The sequence below is a fragment of the Ursus maritimus genome, unplaced genomic scaffold (assembly GCF_017311325.1).
Source record: "Ursus maritimus isolate PB19 unplaced genomic scaffold, ASM1731132v1 scaffold_11, whole genome shotgun sequence".
NCBI lineage: Eukaryota > Metazoa > Chordata > Mammalia > Carnivora > Ursidae > Ursus > Ursus maritimus.
This window is the reverse complement of record NW_024423453.1, coordinates 13,223,399-13,238,147: the sequence shown is the minus strand read 5'-3', so window position 1 is coordinate 13,238,147 and position 14,749 is coordinate 13,223,399. Positions and strand designations below refer to the sequence as shown.

The 14,749-nt window shown below is 40.4% G+C and overlaps 1 protein-coding gene across 1 annotated transcript in view; it reads right to left on the bottom strand.

Annotated features, from left to right (window-relative positions):
• Positions 1 to 14,749, bottom strand: part of SYNPO2 (synaptopodin 2) — a 163,722-nt gene that overhangs the window by 33,152 nt on the left and 115,821 nt on the right. Inside the window, exon 2 of the mRNA XM_008689468.2 lies at positions 824 to 975. Coding sequence (XP_008687690.1) covers positions 824 to 975 — 152 coding nt within the window. The remainder of the gene's footprint in view (positions 1 to 823; positions 976 to 14,749) is intronic.

The following is a 14,749-nucleotide window of genomic DNA, read 5'->3' as shown; positions in this document are numbered from 1 at the left end:
CATTTTTAAGCAATTAGGTAGGGAGGGTGGTATTTGGGGAGATCAAATTAACAAGTGATCTCCATTAGTAGTCCAAAACCTTTATTCTAACCATCTGCTTTTGTCCATGCCCAAATGGTTTTGCTGGAGGTCCTGAGAAGCAGAAATCGAGCTGCTTTTAGGGTTTTTGTTGTTCTTTTCCTTCTCCCAGGCATTCTCTTTCTATAAAAAACTATTGTACGGTGTAACAGTTTAACACTTTAACATTTTTTAATGGAATTGATGGCTGTTGTTTTTTAAAATTTTAATTCCAGTATAGTTAACATACAGCGTAATATTAGTTTCAGGTGTACAAAATAGTGATTCAGTACTTCCATACACACCCAGTGCTCATCATGACACGTGCTCTTCTTAATTCCCATCACCTATCTCCCCCTCCACCACCACCCCCCTGTAACCATCAGTTTGTTCCCTACAGTTAAGTTAAATATTTTTAATTCATTGGTGAATCTGGAATTATAGTGTACTGATCCTGACCCACCACAAAATCTTGACCTGGAAGTATTCAATTATGTTCAACATACTGAGCTTTCTAAGGAACTTGTCTAAAATACCTAAGATTTTCAACAAAGTTCATGACACAAAAATTTTCAAGTTAATTCTCAATTAGCCAGAAAATTAATTGCCACTTTTCAAACATGGTGGTCCCTCTGTTTAAGTATACCAACCTTCTATGGAGCAACCCCAATTTCCCCATAAATGACAAATTATATATTTAGTAAAAGCTATAGTCACTCCCATCTAACTTCAAGACAAAATACATATTCCAACAAATCTTTTGTACCTTTTGATAAGCATTTGGAGAGAGTCTGTTATGCTCTCCATGAGCTTGATGACTTGGGGGTAGGTGAGGTCTGCGCAAGGGTTGCCATTGATAGAAACCACTTCATCCCCCTCACAGAGCCCAGACCCAGAGGCTTTGCTCTGGCTTCGTATCTGAGTGGAGTGAAAAAAGAAAGAAATAGTTAGAATCCTATAACTTGTAAAAAAACAAACAAAGCATGCCACCATGTCTAAGAAACATTGATTTGGGGGGTAAATAGATTTGCAAGCTATAAAATCAGCCCTGGTTTTTAATCCATCTGTTGACCTAGAAGCCCACCTTACACCCTTCTGACCCCTCTCACGCACGCGATGTAGTATGCGCCATCATGTCAACATTTAATTCACAGCATTGTAGGTGAATGAAAAAGGAAAGTAAATCTATAGTAAAGGAACTGGAATAAAAGAAATAAAGAATAGAGAAGAATGAGGGCAGACATGTTAAAATAATTGAGTTTACATTAAAAATAACTGTCACACTGTGAAGTTTGACCCCAGGCAGAGAGTGACCTCTCACATCCAAAAAAAAAATGCTAAAAGCCTTTCCCATTGTGGAGGTGGGTTGAACACTGACTGTAAGAAGGAGATGCAGGGCAGGACAGTTCAACGAGAGAGCTGTACAGCTAAATGAACTAATGAAAGCCGTCCCAGCACAATGGGGAAGTTAGGCAGCCAGGATATTAAGAATTATGTCAAAGAGAAAAATCCTTTATTGAAATCAACTATTGAAGTCTTGGTATGAAGCAAAGTTTAGCAAAGAAGAAAGGAAAAAAGATAATTTTGCAAATAATAAAAACATCCCTGCTATAATGATTGCATCATATTCTTGCCCAGAATGATCTAGAACAAACACTGACTAAAAACCTAAAAGAGAACTTTCAGAACCTGGAAAAGAGAAATTCAGAGGAGGAGACTAACGGCAGAGAGCCCCCACCAGCTCCTTCGTGAGGAATAATTGGAGGTTTCTATCCCGCATCATTTGTATTATGGTAAAACGTCATGCCGATGATTCTCCCTCTCCCCTTCCCGGGTCCATCTCCCCCGTCTTCGCTGCATCGTGGGGCTCCCCTGCACGCGGCTGCTGGTTGGATTTGGTCACCAGTAAGCCCCAAGGAGCCATCAAAGAGCAAGAGGAATGAGAGATCAGGTAGACAGATGTTCTCCCTACTCAATGTGCTGGGTCACGGTTTGGCAACGGCTTGGTTCCTCCATCTAGAGAGTCACGGCGCCCGTCCGTTTGCCCCTCACCCTTGCCTTAACTCGTTTCATTCCAATAACACATACCATCTTCTTGCCCCTTCAGGCCTAACGGTGATAATAGCCTCCTGTATTTTTATCCCTGCGTGCTTCATTATCATTTGGTGGTTCACTTAAACCTGCCTTTAGTCCCTGCATTATATTATCTTTAATTACCCCTCTGAGCATGCTGCCTATTTCCTGCTGGGACCCTAACTGACACTTATGTGTTTAGATGTCATTTTATAATGTGAGTCTAGCAGTTCTCCATGCACCATGGAATATGTCATACAATCTGAAACTTAACAACACTTTAAGATCCTATTCTAGACATTTGCCACCCAGATGGTCCCTTTCTATTAAAATCAAGATTCTGAGTCCAAAGAGATCAAAGCCTGGTCAGCAATACTTCTTAAAGAATGTTTTCATAGCCAGGCTCATTTCTTTTTTCTTTTTCTTTTTAAGATTTTATTTATTTATTTGACAGAGAGAGACAGCCAGCAAGAGAGGGAACACAAGCAGGGGGAGTGGGAGAGGAAGAAGCAGGCTCCCAGCCGAAAAGCCTGATGTGGGGCTCGATCCCAGAACGCTGGGATCACGCCCTGAGCCGAAGGCAGACGCTTAAGGACTGCGCCACCCAGGCGCCCCACCCAGGCTCATTTCTGACTGGGTGTGAAACAGATTTCAACTTACCTCCAACAGCTGCCCACTAATCGATAATTAGCATGTTGACCAATACAGGTTTACGTTTCTATCTCTGGGTGCATTTACGTGTTAAGCGGCACTCTTGAAAGTAAAAGAATACCTTTAAGTGCCAGGATGATGACACTAGTGAAGTTGAAAGTGATTCAGTTAGTTTTGCTCTGGAAAGATCCTTTGTCATAAATTATAATCTACAGTGGTTTCCCGTTTTCTGACAAAACTATCTCATTTTTATTTGTTTTGGAAGAACATACTAGTTTATTGCAAAATATTTGCAAGGGCTATAAGGAGGCAACAAAAGCAATGAGAAAGAGCGTACGCCCCCAATTTTGAAAAATATCTATTTACCTGCCAAATATATTTGTTTTGTCTTGCATGAAATAATTAAAATAAGGAATCACAAGAGAGCTGTTAATAAGTCAGGGATAAAATAATATCCAACATTGAACATTTAAGTAAAGGTTAGAGTTGTTTGTTCACATTTCAGTCATTTAAATTTATTTATTTTTTTATAAAATAAGATGCGGTGGATAATAAAGCAGTTTTTGAAGCATAAACCCATTCATTCAATTGAGTCAGATGTGCTAGAACACAGACAGGAAACTCATCTTTTGGAGGACCAAAGAGGTTTTATGTTTGTAAGACAGATGTATCATTATGCCCTGTACCGCTCAATCTCAGGGGTGGGGAGAGGGGGTTTCCCTTTTATCAGCACTAAGTTGTGTGAATTTTAAGCAACTTCATAGGTTTGCAGAACAAGATGAAAAATCGATCCTTGGAAGAGAAATAAATCCCCAACTTAACAGGCTGTCTATCATGCAAACATGTGTTGCTCGACGGGAAAAGGGCAGTTCATCATCGCGCTTGTCAAGTGGAGCTTTTAATGGTATCCGAGTAAGCAAAAGCATTATGGGAGGAGTTAGCATTCCCTCAGAGCATGCATTCTGAGGTCAACATTCAGAGTCAACTGTGGCGACTGTGTGTCACTGACCTTTTACATTTGTCTGAACAGCAAGAAATATTTTCCTCAAGAACCATGTTAAATGTGGTGCTATTGTCCTTGCCACAACGGCTTTTCTGAAGCACTACTCTTCCTCCATTTTTAATAGACTACCCAAACAAACAAAGATGGTATGACAGTGTCTATTACGCCCAGACATATCCTTTGCAATCACCAACTTCACCAATATAGCTCATTTATTAGTGTACAAAAGCTCTTTACATTACATTGTGTGTAATCAGATATTTTAGAATGTATATATTTGTGTATTATTACATATGTGAGTGAAAATTCTAACTCCTGAGAATATTCTTATTTGTGAAAATGAAATACACTGTCAGTAATAAGTTTGGATACGCAGCTCATTCTCATTGACAATGCTGAATCTCAGGGAATTTATCAACCAGTCCTCCGCATAGGCCACTAGTGCTAGGTTCATAAAATACATAGTGGGTGAGAGTGCCAACCCCGCAGGAAGAACGGTTTCAATTGTGTGGCTCCGATGATTACGAGCTGACTGAACTTAGATAAGTCATATTGCACCTTTGAGCTTTAGTTTTCTAAAGTGTAAAATAGAGCTAATGAACTTTATTTCTCTAGATGGTTAAAAGGATTAGAAATAATACATACTAAGTTCCATGACCCACATACAGCTCCTAGAGGTGCCCAAGAAGGGGCAAATGGATAAAAATGAGTTGGTTTCTCATACACACACACACACACACACACACACACACACACACATGCACACATGAGAGGAACATGTCAAGTAAAAGAAAAGCTATAAAATGTTGGTACTTTGTCTACAAGATGTTTGAAAACATCTGGATTTATTTTCAGTTTTTATGCCTATATTTGGCATTAACTCATCATAATCTAAAGATAAATGTGGTATCTGTCTTTTTCTCAGTAAGTACACATTTCATAACTGAAAGATGGAAGAAGACAAGCCTATTTATTGTTTCCCAGCAGAAATAACAATACAAATATTAAAATAGTAGGGGCTTATCTTCACTGAGCACATACTATGCTAAACCCTCTACATGCTTATACCATTTACCCCTACAAAACCTCAAGGAGAAGTATAAATACACTTCCATTTGTGAATGTTCAGATGGACTGCTTTTACTTTCATTTTATAGATAAGAAAACAGTGACTTGGAAAATTAGGTACTTTGCCTAAAATCACACAGTGAGAATCAGAATTTGAACCCAGGGAATCTGACTTCAGAGCGTGTGTTTTTAACCATTACACACATAGCCTCTGTAGTCAATAGACTGAATTCTCTACCATGAATCTTAAAAAAAAAAAAAAAAGATTTTATGTATTTGAGAGGGGGAAGGGGCAGAAGGAGAGGGAGAGAGCAACCCAAGCAGACTCCATGCTGAGTGCGGAGCCCCACACAGGGCTTGATCCCACAACCCTGAGGTCAGACCTGAGCTGAAACCAAGAGTTGGGTGCTTAACCGACTGCCACCCAGGTGCCCCTACGATGAATCTTAAAGAGAGAGAGGAGTGTGTAGCAACAATTGGCATAGGCCGTAAGGAAAGTCAGGGAGGAAATAAAAATTTGTCCAGTCAGTCCATAACCTGGGAAAGACAGGTTTTGTTTGCTTTATTTGGTTTTCTTTCTTCTTTTCTTTTAAGATTTATATATAAGGTGTTCTTTAAAGATTGGAAAATAATCAATATTATGATCCAATATGTTAAAAATTCAAACTTGAGTGTAATTATCTTTTGCAAACTGTGATTTGATACCTATATGAGCATGCGATGCATGCCTTTTTCTTGAGAACAGTCCCTTAGACACTTCACTCCACATCTAATACATTAGACAGCTAGGGAGTTTCTAGCCATAAAATACTGTATTCCCTGCTGGCATCTCTCAGTTTAATCAGACCACAGAACTAAGAGATACTGGTAATGTAAATATTTACCAAAGACTGTATTTTTTTTGCTTACTGCTTCTTGATCCATACCAGGAAAGATTTATTTTACCACAACCAAGTGAAAACAGAAAGTTAGAGCTTCTCGGGAAATTCAACAACATTATTTCATTTCACAAAATAAATCTGAGAAGAGTTTCAGCATGCTAATTTGGTTTTAGGAATTAATAATTCCCTGGCAAAATCCAAAAACCTTCTTTTTCTATTCTTTTATTATCACTTCATTTCCAAGTCTTCCAGAAATGACTAGAAAGCAGGTATCACACATTCTCATAGAACTTTGTAGTTAAACGATTTTGTTTTATGTAAATGGCTTATCAGTTGTGTCAGCTTGCTGTTGGTGAAACTAAATCTTGTCTCATCGGCTACATTTTCCTGTGTAACTCATTGACAAGTCCTGTCAGAACATGTCACAGCAAGTGGAAGAACCAAGACAATCTCTTCCTTAGATTCCACTACTCTCTCTATTAAAATATATGAAAAGAAAAGAGGAAATTAGCATAAATCTAACCTATCACATGTGGGCTATTCTCAATCTGTAACATGAAGTCTCTGGGACCCGGAGATAACTAAAAGAGGATGACAGAGATGATCTCGGACAAGTAAAATTTTAGAAATTAAAACATTTTGATGGAAATTGGAAAGTAGTCTATGATCTAGCAGCTCTTTCTGAAGCTCCAGCCTTTCCTCAGTTTTTTACTTCAGACCTTCAACAAAACCTCCCTTGTATCTCTGAGACAAGACTTAGTAAGCTTTCCCTCACCCCCCCTGTTCTCACACTGAAGCCCTAGGTAGGTCTGTATTCCTCAGCTGACCAGAGAAATTGTCAGAATGGTCACTGGGAGGTGCAGCAAGAGAGGTGAGAATGGTAGATTAAGTTTTAGAAATTAAGGGAATAATCCAACTTTTAAAGGAGTTGCTCTCCAGATTCTGAACTCCAAACCTCCATCTTTGATGGTGAGTTTCCCAGTACCAAAGATGAGGTCACAGGTTGTTGGAAATTCCTGTTTACAGTGGTACAATATTTCTGGAACTCAATAGCAAATAGCAATACAGTTTCAGGATGAGAAGGCAAAAGAAAACAAGGACCAGAATACAATGGAATAAAAGCAGTAAGAACCCCAGGAAAACCTTTATTGCGGGGAGCAAAAGGCATCCTGGATATTAGTGCAAACATTCAAACAGTGCAAAAATTCAAACAGTAAAATGGAGGGGGAAAAAAAGACTTGAGAAAACCCCTAGAATATGGTAAATAAATACGAAATGTAACTAATCGCTGAGTAAATCAAAAGTCAGTGGAGAAGACCATAGCAGCGCTGAATGGACTGCTCAGCTTGTGTCCCAAGCTCATTCATGTGTGCCTTGAATGTCACAGAGGCTGAGAAGATAACAGCATTTCCCAGACTCTCTGGCAGCCAGGGCTCTGGGGGTGATGCAGTTCTAACCCAGCAGGTGTAGCTGCAAGAAAACTTGTATTTGGGATTGAGTTCAGCAGAGAGGGATGTTAGACCGGGAGACACCCATCTTGCTGGTGCAGATCTGGGAGACGATTTTATTCTGGATACAACACTTTTGCTGGCAGCTTCTTAATCCCAGATCATCTCTAAGGTATGTAACCCTAGACCCAGCGCTGGGCCCAATGGCTCCGGACTCCCCTGCTTCTGTATTGTGACAAATGTTGCCAATCCCTTGGGTAGCCAGGTCTGCAGTGTTGTTTGAAGTCATTCCTGGAGGCCCTGCCTCAAGCCTGCTTTTCCAGATCTTTCAACAATTCTACAAGTACTTATTGAGTTCCTCGCTGACTAAAATAACTAGAGGGTTTATATTTTCTGCAAATGAACCCCAGAACTGATACAGAATGATAGAATTAAGGGCAAACACAGAAGGTTAAGAGAGGTGCGGTGACTAGTCAAATCCAGATAAGAAGAAAAAAAATGAATACAGACTCTGATACTTCAAGACAGGAGAGACAGCGCAGAAACGTATACCAGATAAATGGTATGAGGTCACCATTTACTAAGAGTAAAGGAGCAAGGACAGGCAGAGGGGATGAAAACTTGAGGACAATGAAGGAAGCTCAGAAAAGCCAGTATAGAGTACATACTAAGAAATCAACACCAGAGAAATAAGAGCTCTGTGAAGAATATGTAAGGAAAAAAGTGAGATGATTGTCAACACGCACAGTCATCTCAGACAAATGTTCTGAAAGGGCAGTAGTTGATTCCTAAGAGGAAATGAGGCTTTTCTCCATTTAAGTATTGACAAGTACATAAAGAATTGAAGGCATTCAACTTACAAAATGTTTGTCTAAATAGTGACAATAAATCTTGAACTATATTCAAATCAGGTCACGAGTGCAAATGCAAACAGACACTAGGAGTTTTCAGTTATTCTATACTCAGTACTTCAATTCAAGCTCAATAGCTTGTTTTCATGTTGAGTTTTGGTTTGAAGACTATGAACTTAAGTGCTCTGGTCACTAATATATGGACAATACTGGGCAAAAAATTTTCCTTTTGGATGACTGTCTCTACCCTTAGGGACCAAGTCGCCATAAAAGTAAAAAACATTCCTGGTAGCAACCTTGGAAAGATTCCCGGAGTAAGTAACTGTCTTTGACAGGCATGAGCCCTATCCATGGGGCTGCATACTTCAGGATCTGCATACCAATGTGATTTCACAGGCAGGAACGATGCTGGAGTATGACTGCTTGAGCTCTCACGAAGCAGCCACCATGATGCTAGAAAACCAACAAGTACAAATATGGAATGGTATTCTCTGCTCTTCTTTTCTTCCTAAGAATGTAAACATCCTAGCTCTTTCAGGAAAACACTGATGGACCAGAGCCTACGTGTACATGTCCCTGTCTGCTTTTTTGTTGGATTAAATGTGAAAGACTGCATAAAGACTTTTGACCCATAAGGAACATTCCTTCCATAAGCATTTATACAGAATATTTTTTGAAATACTTTTTAAAGAATTCATTAAAAAGCCTATGTGAAATCTAAGACTAGATAAATATGTAATCAGTAGAAGCGAAATTACTCAGAAAAGGCAACAGAATTAGAATTCACTACTTTTAAATATGTTTATTTTTATGATTTTGTTAACTATACACGACTATTAGCTAAATAATTATTATGCTGTGATATCTCACCTAATACGAATATCATCAGTCATCTAAAGAACCTATAAGGGGCACCTGGGGGGTCATTGGTTAAGCATCTACCTTCAGCTCAGGTCATGATCCCAGGGTCCTATGATCGAGTTCCACATCCGGCTCCCTGCTCAGCGGGGAGTCGCTTCCCCCCTCCACTCGTGCTCGTGCATGTGCCCGCGCGCACACTCTCTCTCTTTCAAAAATAAATAAATAAAATCTTAAAAAAAAAAAAAGCACCTATAAGTAAGCTCAACAGTCTTTTGAGTGGTCAAAATATGGTAATAAATAAAGCTCCCTAAGACTTCTGTCCATCACTGTAGGTGTCTGGGGCCCTTTCTCATTCTATTTGTTTAATTTTATACAATTCTAATGAGGTTTTTAAATTTGGCTTACAGAAAATTAGAAATGGAGAGACAAATATGCATCCTGTGTAAAGGAAGATTTTATAGTTAATACGGTGCCAAAGCAAGAAGGTAAAAGCCAATATTTAAAAACACATCAAAATCTTAAAAAAAAAAAAGACTCTGAATATAGGATCATTTAATGAAGGTGTAAAAAAACTCTCACTTGATCAAGGGACTTGATGCCTCTATTGTATTTGAGTATAAGAGTGGACGTTAATAATAATGATCTCAAATCATTTAAAATGTTTACATCATCTTTACTAGATTGATTAGATGCAGAAAAACCCCTTTTAGAGATAACCACCCCAAAGAGCTAAAACAGGAGATTTGCTGTTTAAAGGTATAACTGGATCTGAGGCACTGCCTCATTAGGTACTGGATTAGAGTTCATAATTTGAGGTCCTAAATACTTTTCTTGTATTGCTGTTTTTACTGAAATGGTTTCATTTTAGACACTGAATATGTCTCACATATCCAGAAAATGTATCTTTCTGGAACGCCCTGTTTTTCCACAGCTCTATAGCCATCTAAAGTCTTACTATATTTGACTAAACTAGATAAAGCAGTTTTTTCGTCAGGTTGCTCATACATAAAACTACAGATAAAGAGGGTAGACATAACATGAAAAATGTCCTCCCCAGGACAAGGGTACACATTTTTTAAAAATGTATGAATTCTGTTATTTTGCTCTGGAAGCAAACTGGGGATCGTACCTTAATTAAGCAACCAAATCACGCAACAAGGCATTTAGGGTCTCAGGGAATCATTTTCCTTTCAGGCAAATGAAGGAATCCCCTTGAGACCGCTAATTCTATGCGTTGTGGAACTGCGACACACATACACGCATATGCACGCACATGCGTACATACACATAAGATATATCGTGCTGCTTCCGTTTTGGAAAGAATCATGTAAAATTTCTGAGGAGGTTTTATATTAAAGAACTGTGAACAGTACACATTTATAAGTATTTTCATAGTTTTAATCCAAGAAAGTCACTGATTGCACTGAACACTTACTTTAGTGGGAAAGTGGGGTAGAGGACAATGCCGATACTGTCTTCACGTAATCGGAATACTTGCCACCACCCGAGCCACAGGACGTGCTGAGCCATCTGGCTGCAAAAAGGAGCGAACTAGCTGATGCAGAAGCCAGGGGAAGTTAATCAAGGACTGTGCCCTTTCAGGGAAGGGCCCGGGTGAAATGATCACCTCCAGAGCTTTAGTTAGCTGAGTGTGGGACCTAGAGCAACAATTCTCAGACCTTTTGGTCTTAGGACCCATTTACAATCTAATAAATGATAGCAAACTTTAAAAATATTTTGTTCTTAGGGGTTCTATTGATATTTACCATGTTAGAAATAAAAAGTGGGACATTTAAAAATTTTGTTCATTAATTAATTATAAAATACAATAATGGGTTATGTTAATGTAAACAATATGTTTTTATGAAAAATAGCCATGCTTTTTAACACTAAGATAATTTAGTGAGAATAGTAACATTGTTTTCCATTTCTTAGTATCTGAGCTTAATAGAAGACAGCTGGATTGTCATATGTGCTTCTTCATTCTGTTGTATTACATTGTGTTGATTGAAGTGTATGAAGATCTAGCCTCACACAGATAAGTGTATGTGTACACACACACACACACACACACACACACTCACACACACACATAGTTGGAAAAGGGAAGAGTGTTTTAATGCTTTTCAGGTAATTTTGGATATTTTTCTTTGACACTACATCAGACTCAACAAGTGGTAGTTTCTAAAGTTGCAATGTGAAATTTGAAACTGTAGCAATGAACTTCTCATACTTGGTAACATTAAAAGTCGTTGGTATATTTCGCAGTTTGGACCTTTTACCCATCCATCATTCTGTTACCCCATACATTGTTATTTGGAAAATATTGATTCACTGAGTTACGCAGATCTTCCAAATGTTGACACACTTCATTATGCAAATATACAAAATCACCCTCCTTGATATCATCAATGTTCTCATCAGAGAAGTCTTGAAGTATTGAGAAGCTGTCAAATTTATGGTGGCAGATGAAACTTAATTTTCCCTTGGACGTTCAAATACTGGCAGTGTTTTCCTTCAAGTGACAGGTTCGTTTTGCTCATTTTTTAGAAGGTGTCGACTGAATACCCAGTTTGATTAACTGCAGTGTGTCTGTCAGTCATTCTTTAAAGTAGAAATGATGTTCATGAAAAAAATGGCTAGTAGAGCTTGCAGTTGAAAGGACCGTCCAAGCGCTTCCTCAAGACAAGCATTGTTCTTCAGTATTCGGTAAAATTGTTTTATGTATATTTTCATTTTATCATACAGAATATTAAAAAGATGTGTGCTCAAGATTCAATAAAATGCAAGCTTTGGGGCACCTGAGTGGCTCAGTTGGTTAAGTGTCCAACTCTTGATTTCTTTCGGCTCAGGTCATGATCTCAGGGTTGTGAGATGGAGCCCCGTGTCACGCTCTGCACTCAGTGCCAAGTCTGCTTGGGATTCTCTCTCCCTCTTTCTCCCGCGCCCCCCCCCCCAATTCACGTTCTCTCTCTAAAAAATAAATACAATCTTTAAAAAAATGCAAGCTTGTACTGCCTTATCAAGAATAGGCTTATATGAAACCAGAATCTTGTTTCTTAAGTCACTTGGGGACAGCGAGGAATACAATGACTCCTAGTACAGGTAGGAGTCACTGTCCTGAATGCTAACGTGCATCCACCTTGGCTTTTTGCATCATCCGTGCAAATGTCAACACAGTGAAAAAGACAAGCAAAAATCTTGGTATCATTATGAAAATCATTTTGAACTCCTGGATCTCCTGAAAGCATCTCAGAGACCCCTGGAGGACTGCAGACCACACTTTGAGAACTACTGATCTAAAGAGACAGACACATGTGATCCATCTTCAGCATCCTGGGTCTCTGAGCTGGAGAGGAGGACATTCCATCAAAGGCAATGTAAGGGCAAACAGCCCAAGGAGGAACAGGCTGACAGAAACCAGGAAGCGATGCCTTTTGCAAACCTTGCTCTGAGAGAGCACACCTGAAACCAACTGTGAATTCCGACTAAAGGCAACTCTGGTGCCCAAGGGAAACGAAGAATCTCATTGTTCAGTCCAGTTCTAGAGATTTGAAGTCTACTGTCTGTGGGAGGAGAGACAAAGGGAAGGAGAAAGCCTTCACTGGGCTGGAATGTGAAGACTTCATTGGAAATAGACCCCATCCAGTTTCCAAACTAGTGGCTAGTTGAAATTCATTGAGTGCTGTGATCGCAATACAAAGATCTCTGTATTGTTTCCAACCCAAAGTATGTCTTGCACACAGCAAGTGTGCTGATTAATGACAATATGAGAAAATTGAATTTTACTCGGATGTCTGTCTCAGTTCCCTCAGTACGAGAGTCAACAGTCCCTCCCAAACCTACTATGAACTTTGTATGTATTGTCTCTTTCTAGTCTCTTTCAGGTATGAGATTACAGCAAAGGTCTCATGCGAGAAATAGGGAATTCCCGGTGTACTGGGGGAAATGTATCGGTCCTGTATACTGCACATCGGAGAGAAGGGAGTTCGCCGCCGCGCAGGAACGGTCACACCGCGACTCCGTAAAGCAGCTCTGCAGCTGCTCCTGCCAATCACTCCGTTTCGCCATCATCTCTCTGGCCCCAGAAGAGGTAAAGTCACAAGGCAATCAGTAAAACCTAAGCCTTTCCTAAGTATGGGCTTGGTTGCAATTTATGGAGAAGAGCACATGAGCGGAGGCCGCCCGAGTGAGGCAATGCCGCAGGTGCCGCGCAGCTCGGCTGTGCCCCGTCTGCCTTGGCAGGTCCGCGGGAGCGCGCCGGGGCTGGGCGAGTGCTTTCCAAAGCCCGTACTTCAAGAAGGGAAATCGGGGTCATGCCAAGTGCCTTCTGTGTCCACGTAAGTGTTCTGCTGATGCATTTTAAAACCAGTCATGCCCCCTGCTGTGATTGACTAATACTTCTCTTATTTATTTCTGATTGAGGAGAGCCTACATGAATGTCGTCATCTTGCCAAAAAATCTTGGGCCGGGGCCAGCCCAGCAGAGCCGTGCAGGGGCAGGCGAGAGCCCTCAGCTACTCTCTCTTCACCTAGCCAGAGGTCTTTCTTGAGTTTATGTAAGAAAATGGAGTTGGAGCTGGAAGTTTTGGCTTTGCTCCTCATTTGATTAATTAGTTAAGTAGGCAATTATGCTATATATTTACTGATTGTCTTTTATGTGACTGACAGTGTTCTGGGCTCTGAAGTCAATAATGAATACTGCCCTCAATAGCTTTATATTCTACGGGCGCCTGGGGGCTCAGTCGATTGACCATCTGCTCTCTTGGTTTCAGCGCAGGTCATGATCTCATGGGTTGTGGGATCAATCCCAGCCTGGGCTCTGCACTTGGTGGGGAGTCTGCCTGAAGATCCCACCCTCTGCCCCCCCCCCAAAATAAATAAGTAAATCTTTTTTAAAAACTTTATATTCTAAGATAAATAAATTAGTAGATAAGTGTAACCCCACATGATAACTGCTATCATTCAAGTTAACACAGTATGCAATGGGAGCACACCCAGGGCACTACCCGCAAGCAAGGATTCTTGGAGGAGGGAAGGTTTCCTAAAGGACAAATAAATGTGACCTCAGGAGGAGGGGGCAAGGGAGATCTGGGATGCACAGACATAGCACCGAGGACACAGGGAGTGCTCAGGGAGTGCTGCTGGAGGGACTACCCTTTCACAGCACAATGCTGCCTCCAATTAATGCTGTAGTATCTTGCAGAGTACTTCAAAACAAATGCCTGTTTGCTTGCCTACAAAAGGGCTATAAAAATCTCATCTTTTTTTTTTTAAGATTTTATTTATTTATTCGACAGAGATAGAGACAGCCACCGAGAGAGGGAACACAAGCAAGGGGAGTGGGAGAGGAAGAAGCAGGCTCATAGCGGAGGAGCCTGATGTGGGGCTCGATCCCATAACGCCGGGATCACGCCCTGAGCTGAAGGCAGACGCTTAACCGCTGTGCCACCCAGGCGCCCCTAAAAATCTCATCTTTGCAATTCAAAGTGAGGTTCCCAGACCAGTAGTCTTGGAATCACCCCAGAATTTGTTAGAACCATCGAATCCCAGCCCCCAACCCAGATGGATCAACTGCATTTAACAAGATCATCCATGATTCATATACGTGTTAGGGTTTGTGACATGCTGTCCTAGAGGCTCATCAACCAGTGACGGCCTTCTAGAATAGGGGTTTATAACCTTTGGTGAACACCAGATCTCTGGGCAGAACTTTCAAAATGCAGAAACCCAGTTTTTATTTCCTATCCTCCATGGAAACCAAATCTCAGAGGCTGGGATGTTTGTATCTGCATTTTTAACAAGCTTCCCAGGGGCCCCTGAAGCTGGTTTTATTTTCTATAAAATGTTGTAGGGA